This window comes from Anopheles maculipalpis, chromosome 2RL (genome assembly GCF_943734695.1).
Source record: "Anopheles maculipalpis chromosome 2RL, idAnoMacuDA_375_x, whole genome shotgun sequence".
NCBI lineage: Eukaryota > Metazoa > Arthropoda > Insecta > Diptera > Culicidae > Anopheles > Anopheles maculipalpis.
In genome coordinates this window covers 75301915-75317162 of record NC_064871.1, presented here as the reverse complement: position 1 = coordinate 75317162, position 15248 = coordinate 75301915, and the positions used below count along the sequence as shown (strand labels likewise).

Here is a 15248-nt window from a genome sequence, read left to right as displayed (position 1 = left end):
GCATTCGTTTTGTGTCATCTTTTTCCCCGAACCAGGAACCTTGCACATCTGGCAGTGTCACATCGGTGGACGTGGGTGATTTACCCTTCGATATGCCGAAACTGAGGCGTCGTTTGCGATTGTCGCAAAATCAGCAACATCAGCAGCAACAGCAGCTGCTGCAGCAGCATCAGTTGCAGCACCCATTCCCTGGCACTGCGTCGACGTCGGGCGGTATGTTGCTGCAGACGAGCACCGAATCGAGCGGCCTGTCACAAGCCTCGTCCAGCCTGTCGATGCGAGACTCCGATAGCAAGCTGGCACTAGCTGGAGGTAAGTACAGCTCGTACGAATGTCTATACCACCTCACCCACGGTGCTATCCGATTGCGGTTAGGTTAGTGATGTTTCAATCATTCCCCCCCTTTGTGGACATACGCACAGTTGTTACTGAGCCGGTACGCTCAGTCGTGTACATTCATTTTAATAATTAATTTCCAGTCGAGGGATATCGAGTAACATCGATTTCATCTTGTAACACTTGGGGATTGAGTACGTGTCGTTTGTTGGGCGCCAGAATCGTGCATCACACGAGCGTCACTGTTGGCGCGAGGGGGATGTCGAATCTTTGTAATGACCATTTCATTGCAGTTAGATAAATGGATGATATGTATGTTTACTTGCAACATTCGTCACGTACGTTGCCGCCGTTCGTTTGGGTAGGTTTCGTTATGCGATGAGGCCGCATTGCGTACTGCCGCCGCCAGAACGGTAATTGATTTATGGTGCTGAAGGACACACCTGCCACGTGTATGATCGATGCGTGCTGCTAGGGGAAGATGCTGGAAAAGAGCTCCATTAGCAGATAAGGGCCATGTAAACGGATTAAAAAGAGGTGGAATGTTTAATGGGAAGGAAACACCGGCTAATTTGCATCATTTTCTCGAGTGATGATTTGGGTTGTGAGGTTTCTTTCCATGGACGAACGAAGGGGGATGCTACTTGCAACACAATGAAGTATTTTGGAGGAGGTTTTAGAAACTTCAACGTTAATATAAACGAGAATTTTCTTTGCATTCAATATTATTATTGGAGTGGTCCGATGCATGAGACGATAAATCCGCCGGTCATGCCAGGACAGGGTATCAAAATTCTCTTGATTCGTATGGAGTAGCTTATAATGAAAAATTTAATTTTAGTCTCACTAAATGACCAGCTGAGCTCTACTGGTCGTCTATATAGCTTCAAGGAGCTTTATTACGCTCTGAAATTCGCTTTTGATACGACAAAATGTTGATGTATACCTTCTATTATTAGCTCATCTCGATCGTTGATCATCGGGGCGGTTTGGTGAACTCTGCGCATTGGTCTTCACCCGTTCCCCCGTAGTGAGGACTGACTATTGTGCTACGTGGTACCAATAAGTCTAGTAAGCCATTTTTGATAGCCGGTATGACCTAGAAGGTCGTCAAACCAAGTAGGAAGAAGAAAAAATGTACAACAGAATTTTACTCGTCATCAGTACTGCTTTAATAAGGTGTTTTACTACTCTTCGGGAGCGTTTTTTATGTAACTTGTGGTATATTTTTGCCTTCTATTACTAGATTTACGAGATTGTGTCTAGCTTGTTGTGCACTGCCTATATTTGACTAAGTTGTCAGTTGATTTAGAGCATCGAAGGTTACTATTTGGCCTACCATTTCTGAGGTATCTTTGATATAGTTTCACTCATAGCTGAGTGATGACTACAAGACAACTGTTCATTCGTGTTTCATTTGTTAAGGATAAGTTTTTGAATTTTTAATACGATTTAAGTTCATGCAAAAAGTCGTCGAAATCCAACCACGCCAAATACTAATCATGAGTAGTACATATTTTCTCCATACTCCATTATTCCTCAAAAATAATGAAAATTTTAGAATACAGTTTGGAGACATCGTTTTGCAACACTTTTGTTGTTATGAAATAACCAATACTGCTGACCAAGCACAGTAATAGAAATTCAGCTCCGAATTACGAAATACAACTGCATCATGACACCACAATGAAATGAATTCCGATTACAATACCGGCCAATAGGACGAAAGCCCTGACGCTAGCAAAACTACGAAGGCAACAACTTAATTAAGCCTCACAGCAGGAGCGTGCTTTAGAAATTGAGAGATTTACTTTTGGCTTTTTCGTCCTACACAGCATACAACCGTTCCTAAATGTACGGTATACAACAATGAGAGGGAACGCGTTTTGTACATCCCGGAAAGGGCCGTCCTATTTCGTTAGGATTTGGTCGGAACCGGAACAAGGATACAGCGTCTATAAATTATGCATCGAACCGCCTGTATCCGTGTTCGATAAAGCACCAACCAACTCGCAACCATGTACCCCATGTACCGAGGCTTTGTCGGTAAAGGAATTAATTCAAACGTCCTCCTGTCCGAGGGAAAGTTTTTCGAACCACTGTTTTCTCTCCATGCGCTTTTGTCGCGAAGTTGACAAAGAATTGACAGTTGCTTTGAAAATGCCCAATAGCCATCGTAACATTGGGGGAAATGTGTGTGTGTGTGTGTGTCCCTCAATGGAAGTAACTCCATCCTTGTGATAAACAATCGTTTAGCACGTTGTTTGCAGACATGTTTCGCTGACCCTTCGCTGGTTGTTAGAGTGCACGCACTCGTCGGTTGTCCCAGAGTCACCAAGAGCATCCATTTAGTATTCTACGTACAGCGACTGCACAAGTTTTGTGGTTTTTACGCCACGTTGCCTCTGACTCTGGCAGGCGGCGAAGGCAGAAGTTGTAGAGTGAAAAATGTTGTAAACATTATCGCTGTTTTCTGTCCTGCCGTCGCCGACATCTGATAGAGGCATCAGTAGAAGGGAACAACATTGCACAATGGGTACGGCCCGGAATGAAATTCAAAATTTGAACTTGAATTTTACAGAAAATAAAAAGTAACATTATAACATTTGCATTAACTTTCGGTTGGTCAGATTTGACGAGTAAAATAGCGCTTCATGCTGGTGAACCTTGTTTTGATCGACAGAGAAATTAGCCAACTTACTTACTTATCAGGCGCTACAGTCGCTTCGCGGTCTTGGCCTGCGGTAGTAATGCTCTAAACAGCTCGCGGCCCAGCGCCGTCGTCTGACCGGCCTTACGATCTAAAAAGACTTTACAGGTTGGGTCGTCTGGCGTCATTCTAATGACATAATCAGACCACAGGAGTCTGACGAGTCTTATACGGGCCAAAAATCCACACACACGGGCGAAAATCCTTCTGAGCATCTTTTTCTCGAGCACAACTTAGAAGGTTTTGTTAGTTTTAGCTAGAGTCCATGCCTCAGAAGCGTATGTGAGTATCGGGATTTTAAACGATCTGTAAAGTCCCAGCTTCGACTTTTCACCCAAGATAGGCGAAGTTTAGGAAGACCTCCAAGGTGCTGTCACCAATGCGTACGTCACCCCCACATAAGTTGGGATTCGTTAGTAATAGTGGTGCCGCCATTAATTTAGCACCAAAGCAAATATTTGGCCCATAAAAAATCCTGATATACACTTCACGGAATTCATATTATCGTCAGCGGTTATTAAAATGGAATCGTCATTTCAAACTGGTTCCTTGGTTTGAAGCTTAAAATTCACCTTCTCTGGAATATCCTCAAGCTTGTCTGAGGAATTGAATCGATCGTTGGCAGACAGTATCCATAGCGAACTGCTTTTCGCTCGAGCACGGAAGTATAAATTGTTCCTTCAATTAATATCCTCTGGGCGCTCAATGATTAAGTGATGTTTCACTCTGACTCTAGATCAAGATCTCTTTGACGATTCTACGCATAGATTTTGTTTCCAACATATAAAATTCCTAGTCCATTTTTTGGACGGAATGTACCGGGTTGCGAACGAACTTCATAATTGTCAATTCTATAATGATTGACATACGCGTGCTACTTCGAACTTTGGTTTTTGATCGATATATGTGGAGACTTTTTGAGCCGATAAACGAAGAAGACATCGCCAGACGACATTCTAAAATCCTGGTAATCTTGGTCCTGTGATCTGGGTGTTTAAAATATTTCGTTGTCTTCTTAATATTTTATTTCATCAGTTAATTTAAAAAATCAAATAGTCATTTGAATATTTTTATTCCAATATTTGTTCTACGATAACACTGTGCGCTGGAAGTAATTGTCCAACAAGGCACACAACAACCGGGAGTGTGAGTAGCTAACGTGATGTATTTAGGCCCACTCTCGTGCGTTTTTTTCTCGGCTTCGGTCCTCCATTATTCCGACTGCAACATCACTGCAGAAGTAGATTTTTCATTTTTGCTACACTGACAGATCCGTTCTCATCCTCCGTTAAACGGTGTGACCCTTCCGTAAGAAGCCGATGCATGCCGATCCAACACGTGTGACACCGCCGGTAAACCGCGGAAGCTACGACTGAACGCTGCCCATTTGCAAGCAGCGCAAGTAATTACCGCTTCACGAAACAAGCTATTGTTAATGTTTAATGTACATTGCCGCCACACTCGTCACCTAAACCTGCAGCCCGGAAGAAGGGTGGGCCGTTGTTGATTTAGCCCTGTTTTCGCGAACCAGAAGTCTTCCGTTCTCTAGCATTGCACGAGGGCGCAATGCGTGTGAGATATTTAAATCATGCTATCGAGCCACGTCGGCCACATGTGTGTCCGTGTGTGTTGGGGAGAATAAATAATGAATTAATCAGTTAGAAAGTAATTGGTATGGGGCAACGGTCGGCGGGTACGTTGTGTGTGTATGTTTGGAAAATTGTGGAAAACGCGCGCATTCCAGTCACGTTCTAGAGGAGGCATTTTTTTTTCCGTTCCTCAAGCGACATCAACGGTTGTTGGACGTTGTTTGTACGAACGTTCGTCTGACGGGTCCAACTGTTACCCTGTGCCTGGTGGATGTCAAACAATAACAATCAGCATTAGCACCGATAATAACGATGAACTTGGGCCAGCTGCTACTTGGGTTGTTTGGTGGATGGCATTGAGACGTCGGCTGATAACGAGCCAGTGAATTGGCAATGTGAAAAGGGTGACTGTAGCAGCACCGGCCGTGTAGACAATTGCACGGATTATGCTAACCGAAGCATTAACGAGACAATAGCGCTTTCATGGTGCTCTCCGACCGATGCCAATCTGACGTGATTGTAGGACATTTCATAGCGAAGGCATTGTATTCTAATTGGAAAGTTCGGATTTTTGGTCGCTAGTTTTCAAACTGATCACAATTTTACGCCCCGTGCAAGTTTTGCTGATGCTGTAGCTGAGTGTTCGAAACAACTTTCAACCAAATCTCATTAAAGATGTTCGTTGATTTTTCCTTAATTGTTTATAGTGCTTTTTACTGTCTCTGTTAGTGCACTAATCGATACCCGTTTACGTTGTCTTGTTTCAGGTTTCTTCAAGCAAAGTTTAACGCTTAACTTAAACGAGTGTGGCAATCGGCCACCGAAAAAGTTTGGCACACTGGATCTGGGCCTCAATCTTGGCTCGAATCGGCCAAACGTAGACCTCATCGATGCAACCATTCCACTCGATCGGCAAGGGTAAGTGACAATCGTTTAACTTGCATTTTCTGTGAGCTGTTCTAATAGGTGCCATTGTTTGTTGTATGCTTATGATTAATGGCTTGAAGTATCAGGAAAAACAGAGAGTCAAGATGTAATATTTGCCTCTTATATTTGCTGATTATTTACCACATTTTAGGAATGTTATATTGACACACGAATTCCAACCCAGCAGTTATAATCGATTCAGGAAAACAAACCGGTGTGAAAAACCCAATCATGTGAGAATCACCTGGACAATATTTTTCTTCATGACTTCACGATCTGTTGGGTCATGCCGGCCATTTAATGGCCTACGATACCGATTGATACCACGTACATGGAATTAGGCACGTCATCATTACGGCGGAATGGTCTTCTTCTTCTTGGCCCGCTCAGGATTGAGCACGTCGTGTCGACATGGCTAGGTCTCCAATCAGTTTCCAGAAATCTCGGTCTAGGGCTGCAGTCCTCCATCCACGGCTGCATCCGTGGATGGATACAGCTCAGCTAGCTCATTGTTCATTCTCCTTCGCCATACGCTCTGCTCAAACCGCCAAAGATAGCCCTTAGCAACCGCCGTTCGAAAATGGAGGGTGCATTGGCGTCCTCCGTCAGCATAATCCAAGACTCGTACCCGTAGAGGTCTACCGGAAGTATCAAGGTGCGGTAATACGTGCAATTCGTGTGTTTTTGGAGTCTTCTGGATCGCAGGAGTTTGTGGAGTCCGTAGTAGGTACGATTTCCCTGAACAATGCGCCTTCGGATTTCGCTGCTTACGTTGTGGTCCGAAGTTACGATCGTACTAAGGTAACAGAACTCCTCTACCACCTCGAGATCGTCGCCGTCTACTGATACTCTGCTTCCGACCCGGGCTCTATCACGGTCAGAGCCTCCGGCAAGCAGGCATATTGTCTTCGTCGCATGGATGCCCAATCCATTTCTATTGGCCTCGCGTCCACCGCAGTTGTCCGTCCAATGATGTCGATGTCATCCGCGTAGCCAAGGAATTGGAGAGATCGGGTGGAAATCGTGCCCCGGATGTCGAAGCCCGCGCTTCGCACGACACCCTCCAGAGCGATGTTGAACAATAAACAGGAGAGTCCGTCCCCTTGCCTCAGACCCCGGTGAGATTCGAACCGCCTTGAAGATAATGAAAAGGTGGTGCGTAGGGATCTGGTGCTCCCAGCATTTTTGGAGGATCTGCCTTAGAGTAAAGATTTGGTCGTTTGTCAATTTGCCTACAACAAACCAGCTTGGTAGCTTCCGACGAAATCTGTAGCAAGGGGCTCCAGTCCGCAGAAGCGTAATGCTACGTTAGAGTATGGCAGAATGCTCTAACGTATGCATTAAAAAAAACGACAAAAATGTTCCAATTTTTCATGCGTTTACGCTGTCACCTGGTGGTCGGTCCACTGGTCAGTGGTCCAGTTGACCCTAGTTGACTATTTATTTATTTTATTTATAATTAATTACGGCGGTACAATGCGGTATTGTCAACACCGCTTATGATGACTAAATTACATAAACATTGTAATAAGGCATTCCCTCCTTATTCTTTGTAAATCCCGGACATACGCGGTTGGTCCTAGTTGACTACATACTATCAAAGTTTGATAGCTTTATCACTTAATTTACAGTTGCTAGTTACGAGCACAGTGAACGTTCTTTGCGCAAAAGTTTGTCCGTGTACCGTCTGCTAAATCCGGGCTCAAGAAAACGTTGGCCGTTGTGTTACATTTTCTGTCGGCCGGATACGATCGGACAAATAACTATAAGATTCTGGCCTTTCTAGAGAAGGGAAATTGTATAGAGAGGCCATTTTAAGCCTCCAAAACATTCAACAGAAGCTGTGGTTCACAATCCACAGTCCAAAAGGACGTCACATTTTCATTTTCTCCATGGCAGATGGCATTTACCAATGACCAGTGTCCAATGAATCTTACAAAGCGCCTCCCAATAGTTGCCTCATTATCTACTCGAAGCGAGAGCTGAAAAAAAGGAGCGTTTGGGGCGATTCTGGGGTATCCCAACTAGCCATCCTAAGTTGGCCCCAGAACCGTCCGATCGCAATTTTATAGATAAATTTGAAGAGAAAAGTCTATCTTAATATTCGCAAGGTCAAAGTCAGGGATGAATTGACGAAATAGGGAACTTTTTTTAAGAGAAAAAAGGTTAGCAAATTATTTTTTTACACTTACTCGGCTTAAGTGCCGACAAAAAGCCGCAAGAAAACGAGGCAAAGATTGGATATTTTTTTTACTTAAAGTAAAGATTTATTAGAGAAAACAATGCAATTTGATTGGTTACAGTATCAAGTGCCGTTTAATTGTACAATGCATCTGAAAATCGCGTTTTAATGCATAAGTTAAATGGAATTCGAACCCCATTCCTTTCGTGTGAAGACCGTTAATGGATTGTAAACTGCGAACAAGATTGAAATCATTTTTAAACACATCGGAAAAAATAACTGGAAAAATGATTGATTATCAAGATTTGATGAAGAATGATCTGATCAAGAAACGTTGTCGCATCTCTTTGGTCTCTTTAGCTATCAGTTATTTGCCACAGGAAGCTCTTTGCTGACCAAACGCGCCAGATGACATGGTGTTTTGCTAGACAAAAATGCTTCCCAACATTAAGGGTGGACCAGAAAGTATAAGCATGATAAAAAAAAATCTAAAACGGAAAACTTTTGACTTAAAGTATATGAGTATTTTATTAATGATTTTTGTAGCCTCGTCTTAGTTATTATTAAATAAAAAGAATACTTCAACATTCCTAATCATACGCCAACGACCGCACTTTTGCCCTTGCAGCAGGCAAACGGCCTGCTTTTCACTTCGTTTTAATTTTTTCTGCTTCTGGAAAATCTTTAGATTTATTCTTGTCTTGAACCTTACTCATTGCTGCGCTCTGTGTTGTGGTTATAAGCCGAACAGAAGTCTCTTTTTTTTTAAGCTAAAACGATTTTTCGGTCCACATTTTAGGTCGAAACGTCCCAGTTTTCGATCATTTTTCGGCACATCCTCCAAGCTGAACTCTTTGCGCAACATTTGAATGGTGGTCTGATTGTCAATTTTTGGAATAGAGCACGATTCCGGGAAAATTTCTCTCACGCTTTTCGGGGGGATACCCATCTTGTAGCCTCATATAGAAATCGTGCTTATACTTTCTGTAACCAAAATAATTTTAACAACTTCTGTATGTCTTTATACAAAATGCAGTCTGGATAATCTGTTCAGGGCAAGTAATGGCTGGGCCAGATTTATTTTTTTGTGTCTCTCTATTTAACCACACTATCCAAATAAGCCGTGTACAACCATGAGTCGATCGTCATCTGTCGTATCCTCTCACAAAATAGCCATCGAGTACAGACAGCTCTAGTCCTCTCTTTCGCTCTCTCTCCTTCTCATTCTTTCTCTTTCTCTCCTAGCTCTCGTTCTTGTTTAAGACGTCATTTCTTCCGTCCACGACAGAACACAGCCGTTAATCTGTTAGTTCCAAATTTGTGATTTTTTTTTTGTTAGTTTGAAAGGGTTATCTGAAGGGGTTTTAAATAAATTTTTTCGTGTCATCTTTTACTGCAGTGGTTTTTAAGTTCGCCTCGCAGAAACCGATCCGATTGTAACGGTCAAACCCGAAAGCACAGCCGAAGCAGTGCGACAGTCAAGGAAGCGTTACGAAGCGTTACATTTGAAAGTTTCGTTGCAGTTTGTTTCGGTTTTTGTGGCTGCGGCGTTAGAAGTAGACAGGCTTCTCACTCTCGTTTTCGATCAGGGGAAGTCGATTTGAATAAAATCAAAGCGTATGTGGCTGCCTAATATCATGGGAATCAAGTAGTAGTAGCATGGAGAGAAGTCGCTCGATAGTATTGGTTTGATATTGGAGAGAATGATCAGTTTTCTCTTTCCTAGCTTTAAGAAAGTAAGCTCGATGTTGGTCGCTCTTTTTCATTCGATGGCATCGTGTGCAATGAGAGGAAAATAATATTCAGTAGTGTAGAAGAGTTCGATCGATAAGAGAGTCTATAGTTTTCTCTTTCTTCAAATACCAGGCGATCGTTCGAAATTCGAGGAGGATTTATCCTGAAAAATTAAATAGCTTGTTTCTTCGCTCACAAGCTTAGTTGACTTCAAAATTTCGTAGTGTGTATACGTCAGATTCTAATATAATAAATTAAACGAATTTAAATGAATATCCTTCTGTTTAAAATGGCAACCCGATCAGCTTATGTCATTTGCTACTGGTTATTTATTGAACAATATAAACTAATTGTAATTCTCTTCTCTTTCTTTTACACGTTCTCGCTCTCTCTCAGCTGGTACCACGGTTCCATCAGCCGGATCGATGCCGAAAAAATCCTTCGACCACTGTCGGAGGGAAGCTTCCTGGTGCGCAACAGCGAATCAACACGTCAGGATTATTCACTCACTTTAAAGTACGTTTTGCTAACCTTTTCATCATTCAAAAAAAAGAAAACTAACTCTTCCTTCCCACTTTCCATTTGTAGGAGCGCCAAAGGCTTCATGCACATGCGGATACAGCGCGATGCCGACTCGGGCCAATTCATACTCGGCCAGTTCAGCCGCCCGTTTCCAACGATACCGGACATGATCAGGCACTTCTGCTTGAATCGCTTACCGGTGCGTGGTGCCGAGCACATGTGTCTTCTCGAACCGGTCATCGCGCAAATCCTCTGAGCTATAAGCCCTACAAGGACGTGCGCTGTGCGAAAACGGAAAACTCAAAGTTTAGCGAGAACACAATGAACAGGAGGAACGTTTGCTAGCATTAAGAAACAAGTCAATGAGCAAGTTTGTTAGCGAAGAGAGATGAGAGTCGCATAACCGTATGCGGAATGTTAAAAAGCGTGTGCATGAGTGCGATGCAACTTGAAATGCGAAACACTCCTCTTTAGGGATGCATTTTGTATGCCTTTCAGCTGTGTTTAAGCTGTGGCTTTGGCTCCGTTTTAACCAGACTCACAGGTAAAAAAAAAAGGGGAAGGACATTTTTAACGAGCCCCTTTGTTTTATTTTTAAACAGTTGCCAATAGATGGTAGCAGCCTTGGTGCTGAATGCTGAATAGTAGACGCGTAAACCTCAACCCTCTCCATAGCCTTCCACCAGGGAAGGGATCAGCTATGATTTGCCACCATTTAGAAAGTTTTCATGCAGAAGTTAACACACAAACACACACACACACGCATACAAACAGTAACAGTAACAGACAAAAAAAAGCGGTAGCCACTCTTGGTAGCAGACTAGCCGGTAAAAGCTCTCTCTATCTTACTAAGATTTTATTAAAATGTTTAGGTTTCAAACATCGTGCAGGTTCAGTTTCAGGGCTGGAATTTTGTGCTTCTATCTAATTTTCCCTCGGTGACAATAATTGTTTTGTTCGCAGCAAAGCAACGGAAATGGAAGAGTGAAGAATATGGGCAAGAAAGCAAAACTAAGAATCTCTGATAAGGATGTGTGTAAACTGTGTGCAGTGGGTAAGATATGAACGATGTAGGGACAGGTGTTTGTAGAAGAAATGTCGTTTCAAATGTTGTGATACAAAGAGAGGTGGTACGTGTGCGGTAATATCGTTTTGTTGAAAAAAAAAAAGAAAAACTCACTGGTTTCCTTCACTTTCACGTTAAGACATAGGTTTTTTGCTCTGTACCTTTTTTCCTCCTCAAATCCATATCAGTTCCATGGAAAGCGAACAAGGAATGATGAGGGAAGGGTTGAATTCGGGCAGAGATGTAAGAGAGAGAGGCTGTAAGATTTAATCTAAATAAGCATTAAAGAAGCTATAAGTGTAGGTGCGAGCCGAATCGAAGCTCCACTATATCGGGGTCGTGGTGAATCAGACATTCTTCACAGACACTTGCATATAATTGGGATGGAAAATGGAATGCCAAAAAGACGGAACTCATTAACTTTTACTTTCTTTGCGGTGTATTATTACATATTAGTGCGTTGGTTAGTCTGTATCGATTCTGCAATATACGAGTGCAATACCAAACATAAAGAAGGGCGTAAAGGTGTGAAACGAGCAAGGAGGCGCTTGGGTTTGCTGTCGACTAGTTGAGTTAGCGATAGAGATGAGGAACTTTTGTGTATTAATCCGGTAGCCATCTACCTACTTGTAGTGAGGATTTGTTTGGGGAGAGTACGATCCTAGCAATCGATCATGTTGCCACCATAGAGAGAGAGAGAGAGAGAGAGAGAAAGAGAGAGAGAGAGAGAGAGAGAGAGAGAGAGAGAGAGAGAGCGAGGAGTGGCAAATCAATCGTTTTGCCCGAAAGACATCGTTATTAATCGTTTAGATTCCGATAATAAAAGCACAAAGCATCCAACAAATTACACATTCTTTCGAGGGCAAATCCTCTCCCCCCTATGTGTGCAACAGAATAATGGCGGCACTTCCGTTTAGTGATTGGAACTATGAAGTTAGTTTGTACCACACCGTGAAACAAAACCAAAAATACTCTTCCTATTAGATGGCGTGAAGAAACCAAAGCAAAACACGAATGTATTCCTTACCGTAATGGACATTAATCGGCGTAAGGTGACGGTCATCACAGTATATAATTTACCTACCCTTAATAAGCGCATTATTATTAGATGCTCAGTGCGGAAGAAACCCGATTACACACACGAAACACACACACAGGACGACACTGTTCATTACGGCACGGCAGTCACATGGAAACACGTCTCTCTCTCATTTCCACATATTAAACACAATCACGTAGTGATGAAAAAAAAGGCTATTATAGACATTGATAAAATATATTATGAAAATATTTAAACATTTCAATGCGTTTTGTTACTTTTTTCTTTCGGTTTTGTCTTCAAATTTGTCCGAAAATTAAATATTTTTAATTTACTAATAAATATGACGGCTTATCTCCGTATTTTCCGAAAATAAATAATTTATTGTATGCATTTAGTTGACTTAATAAACATTCAAATTGAAAGAAACTTTTTTCATGGAGGCGCCTGGTGTGGTTAACGATTAATTTCAAATTAATCCGAATCGAACCGTGTCTTCTAGGCCAAAAACGGCCAAATTTTGGAGTTTTGTTAACAGGAGAGCATGAAAACCAGAAGGTAACATCTATCCGCAGCTGGTACGGGACGGTTATATAGCCATCCTTTTCTTACGCTGGTAAAATCCGGCAACAGTTTCTTCTCGAGCTAGTGTGCTCTCTCTCTCTCTCGCATGAAGGAATAGTGCGTGTGGCTACTTAACGAATGTATTAGTTGTCTCTTTCTCATTCTTCTTTGAAATAATTGCAGCTCTTTCTCACGCTTGATGATCCTCTCCCTATAATCATGAGGGGAAGGTGATCGATAGTATTAGTGAGTTTGGAGTAGAAGGACCAAATTGGTTTTCTCTTTTCTTTCAACACATCTCTAGCTTTCGGATATATTAAGAACTAGTAAATAGCTTCTAATTTTGAAGGGGAAAATGACAACTTTATTAAAGGGTAAGTGAGATAAAGTGTAGGTGAGAGAGACTCTAGTTTGCCTTTTCCAAATCACTAATCTCGAAACGGTTTGTACCGTCTTATTCTACTATTTTTAGCGTCTCTTTGACTTTTGGATGCCAACAGAAAATGCAAAATAGCAGGTTTGCTCGAGGAAGGCATCAGTCATCCCTTTCCTTTCAATAGTTTCAATGTTAATTTGCTCGTTGCTTCGCCAGATCTAACCATCAGTCAAGAGAAAACGATCGATTGTACTATGTTCATGTATCAAGTTAGCAATGATGAATTTATCCTTTCGGAGTGCTAACTGGAGCTAAGTGGAGCAGAAATTGGGACCCGCTCTATCACATTGTATCTAAACTCGTTGGGTTAAGGGTGAGGAGCTCCACAAAAAGGTGCGCGCTTCAAAGACGTATCCAACGGTATGCCGGGCATCTCGATCGGACCAAAACTGAGGAAGTTATCATCGATTTTTCGCCAAAAAAAAAACCCATTTTAATAGAATAACTCAGCGGAGCGTGAAGGACAAGGGGTGAGGTGTTCGGCCTGAAGATGCGCGGTCCTAAGATTCCAACAGTAAATCGGACGTCAGGTTCGGACCAAGAATGGCCGAGTTCTCGCTGATTTTCCACGGGATTTTTTTGTTTTTCCACAATAACTGGGTGAGGGGGTGAAAGGGTTCGGGTTGGGGTGTTCTACAAAAAGGTGCGCGGCCCAAAGATGCATCCAACGCTATGCCGCATGCCAAGATCGGACCATAAATGAGCGAGTTATCGCCGATTTTCCACGGGAATGTTTTGGTTTTTCCGCAATAACTGGGTGAAGGGGTGGATGGATCGGGTTGAGGTGTTCTACGAAAAGTTGCGCGGCTCAAAGACGCATCGAACGGTATGCGAAACATTCCGATCGGACCAGGAATAAGGGAGTTCTCGCCGATTTTCCACGGGAATGCTGCTGGCAGAATTTTCTGGTACTTTTTGGAAAATCCCCCTTCTAGTACTTTTTGGAAAATCTGCTGGCCGGGGGCTCTGACTCTGACCATAAAAGAGGCCGGCTCAGAAGCAAAGTATCTACCTTGGCACGATCGTAGCTTCGGGCTATGCTGACGGAGGACGCCAATGCTCTCGCCGTTTTCTCACAGCATGTAAGGCAGGTCCCTACCTGGGCGAGCGTGTGCCTAAGGAGAATGAACAACGAGCTAGCTGAGCAGTTTGACGGTGATGATATCCTGACGGAAGTCAAAGGCAAAAGGATATGATGGTTGATGCACGTGTTGATGGTGACTCGTGCACCACCAGGAAGGTGATCGTCGGGAACCCGTTCGGAACGAAGCGTAGAGAAGCACAGCGAGCCCGTTGGCTGAAGCAGGTCAAGTTTCCTGGAATCGAATCGGAGACCTGACCATGTCTACAAGGCGTACGCAACCTGGAGCAGAACAAGAAGAAAAACAAGAAGAAGAAAAAGCAATTAGACGGGCAGCATGATCTACGGGGAATTAAAAAGTATTGTGATACTAAGCTGCATTACAGCAAGAATTTGTGTAGTCCTTTTTGAGTGATCGCCAATAAAATAAGACCACCAGCTATCACATCTTCTTGGCTTGACTTCCTCTAAGGTCACGCCGGCCATCAAATGGCTTACTAGACTATCCGATAGATAAAAAGATAAATCCGTAATTTTTAAATTAAAACAACAAATACTTGATAGTTTTGGGCAACGTTAGGATTGAATAGCTCTGATAGTAAAAATTTCTAATTTTTTTGGGTCGAAAAATTTTCAAACTTATTTTAGGTTTTTATTACACAGGCATATATGAAGTTCAATAGCTGATGATCATAATACCAAAATTAATCAAGTAGAAGTATCGAAATCAGCTTTATCACAAGCGGACTTATACTGCTGGCGTTCACTGTAGTTTCATTTTTTTTACATCGATCATTCATTACATTTCTGGCCGGTAATAAATCTTGCATCAATCAAGTATTGGAGGTCTCCAAGAATTAACAGTATCGGAAATGGGTTCGTCCAACAGAAGCATACAACACCCTTTCTCACCGCCGCCCACCTTTCCCAACCTTGAACTCAGCAATAACTTACAAGATCAAGATAACTACTTAACAAGATCAGTCCGACAACAAAAAAATGAGAGATTTTGACGCTACAATAAGAAATGTTGTACATGGTGCTCTCGTAAAGCCTGTATGG

The 15248-nt window shown here is 42.5% G+C and overlaps 1 protein-coding gene across 1 annotated transcript in view; it reads left to right on the top strand.

Annotated features, from left to right (window-relative positions):
• The window catches only part of LOC126568776 (uncharacterized), a 128710-nt gene extending 118454 nt beyond the window's left edge, over positions 1-10256 (top strand). The window contains exons 8-11 of the mRNA XM_050225399.1: positions 36-312; positions 5403-5553; positions 9875-9994; positions 10067-10256. Of these exons, the coding sequence (XP_050081356.1) occupies positions 36-312; positions 5403-5553; positions 9875-9994; positions 10067-10256 (738 nt within the window). The remainder of the gene's footprint in view (positions 1-35; positions 313-5402; positions 5554-9874; positions 9995-10066) is intronic.
• The last annotated feature ends 4992 nt before the right edge of the window (positions 10257-15248 follow it).